Genomic DNA, 2,060 nt, shown 5'->3' on the forward strand with positions numbered 1-2,060 from the left:
GGGGGCGCCGCCTCCGGGGAGACCGCCCAGAGCTGCGCTGTCAGCTCCGCAGCCCGCGCCCCGCGCACAAGCGTCGCCGCCCTACGCGCCCCTCGCGGCAAAGTTCGGCTCAACTTTGAGGCGGGCGTTGACGCCCTGTCCCTTCCACCTCCCACCAGGTCCTCGGCGGCCGCGGAGAGAACTAGGTGGCGGCTTGAGCGCAGCACCGGGGGCTCCGCACGGCTGCGAGCGGCAACAGCGACGAGGGGACGCGGCACGCCCGCGTGGGGGCGCCGACCCTCGGGGACCCCGAGGGCGGCCGGAGCCCGGCGCTCTCCTCCAGGAAGCCGCGGGTCGGCGCTGGCCCCCCAAGGGCGCCCGGATCTCAGGCGACTGCCTGAACAGAAACTGCCCTGCCATTGATTCGGCCCCGCTGGGCGAGCGGCGGGGTGCGTGTGTCCCGAGCGCGTGCGGAAGTCAGGAGGGCAGGAAGTCGGTCTTCTGCAGCGAGGGTGGCGGCGCCGCGCTGGGGACAGAGCCTTCCTTATTTATGTGTCTGCCGGCATTAGCCTCCTTCACCCGAAGACTTCAGCGAGCGTCTCCGAGCCGCGTTCCCAGCGTGTGAAGCACGTATGTCTGAACACCATGATTCTCCATTAACATCCAAACTTTTCTTTTTTTAACCCAAAGAATATCGGTGATTTTTGTCCACTGCTAGCAGAAGACAGAACCCAGGGCCTTTGAAATGCAGCAAAATCCTTATTTATAAACAGGCCCCCGCGTAGTGACATGCAAAGGCCCCCTACTCAGTGAATTTTCTATCCTATGGATATCGGTCTTGAGATTTGAGATCGGAGAGCAGCACTGTCTGCCCTGGGTCCCGCAGCCTCCATCCTTTCAATGCCCGATTTTCTCTGGGACTGCTGGCCTTCCCTGGAGATCATAGCGGTACTGTGTGCCATGGGCTGTATCCAGAGCATCGGGGGCAAAGCCAGAGTCTTCCGGGAAGGTATCACGGTGATTGATGTGAAAGCCTCTATCGACCCCATCCCCACCAGCATCGATGAGTCCTCCAGCGTGGTGCTCCGCTACAGGACACCCCACTTCCGTGCCTCGGCCCAGGTGGTCATGCCGCCCATCCCGAAGAAGGAGACCTGGATAGTGGGCTGGATCCAGGCGTGCAGCCACATGGAGTTCTACAACCAGTACGGGGAGCAGGGCATGTGAGTACTGCTCAGGAGCAAACTTTGGGGGGGCTGCTCAGGGTGGGGGGCTTGGAGGGTGGGGTTAGAGCGGGGCCTCACCAGGGGCAGAGGGAAGCCTTGGGCACATACGGAGGTGGCCCCTGAGTCGTCCCTGGCCAGGTGACCTCCTAGACGGTTGCCAGTTGATTGAGATCAGGGTCATGGTTCTAAAACCTTCCCTCCCACTGTCCCTGGCCCCTGGTAAGATGCTGAGAAAGCAGAGGAACATTCCTCTAGGTGCCTCTTTGGCAAAGCGAGCATACTGTCGGGGTCACCAGAGAGGCCGAGGCTCGGCCCCCCAGGCTCAGGCCTCTGACCCCACGTGGCAGTTACTCAGAGAAGTAACCCAGCCCCCCGGAGCCTCTGGAGTCACCTGCACGGTGCTCGGTGGTTGGGTGTCACTTGTCCCTGGTGTTTTCGGATGCACATCCAGACCTGGGGAATGGCTTACTGTTCCCAGCCGGGTTTCGTTTGAGAGGACAGCTAGTTTGAGAGACGCGGTTTGCTTCGCGGTGGAGCGCTTTCTCTCTCCGAGGCAGGCGGCCACTAGAGTGGACATCTAGTGTCAGTGTCCGACAGCTGAGAGGAGCCCACTGGCCTCTTCTCTCCAGCCTGGTCTCCAGAATGTTCCCAGGATAATGTAGATCTCGGTGAGGGACAGCGGGACCCTGGGTCTTTTTTCCGGCACATTCCCTCATCCCAGAGATGGACACGCTGGGTGTGCAAAGAGCAGTGGTAGCCGGAAGGGCAAGTGACTTGACCTGAAGGGCCGTCCTAAGAGACAGTGGTGAAAATAGCCGTGTCTGGGCTCGAAGATCTTTCTGAGAGAGCCAGGCA

The 2,060-nt window shown here is 61.2% G+C and overlaps 1 protein-coding gene across 1 annotated transcript in view; it reads left to right on the forward strand.

Annotated features, from left to right (window-relative positions):
- The first annotated feature begins 15 nt into the window (after positions 1-15).
- Positions 16-2,060, forward strand: part of FAM78A (family with sequence similarity 78 member A) — a 14,567-nt gene continuing 12,522 nt past the window's right edge. Inside the window, exon 1 of the mRNA XM_011370034.2 lies at positions 16-1,202. Within this exon, the coding sequence (XP_011368336.1) occupies positions 880-1,202 (323 nt within the window). The 5' untranslated portion in view covers positions 16-879. The remainder of the gene's footprint in view (positions 1,203-2,060) is intronic.

The sequence above is a fragment of the Pteropus vampyrus genome, unplaced genomic scaffold (assembly GCF_000151845.1).
Source record: "Pteropus vampyrus isolate Shadow unplaced genomic scaffold, Pvam_2.0 Scaffold158, whole genome shotgun sequence".
NCBI classification, from domain to species: Eukaryota; Metazoa; Chordata; class Mammalia; order Chiroptera; family Pteropodidae; genus Pteropus; species Pteropus vampyrus.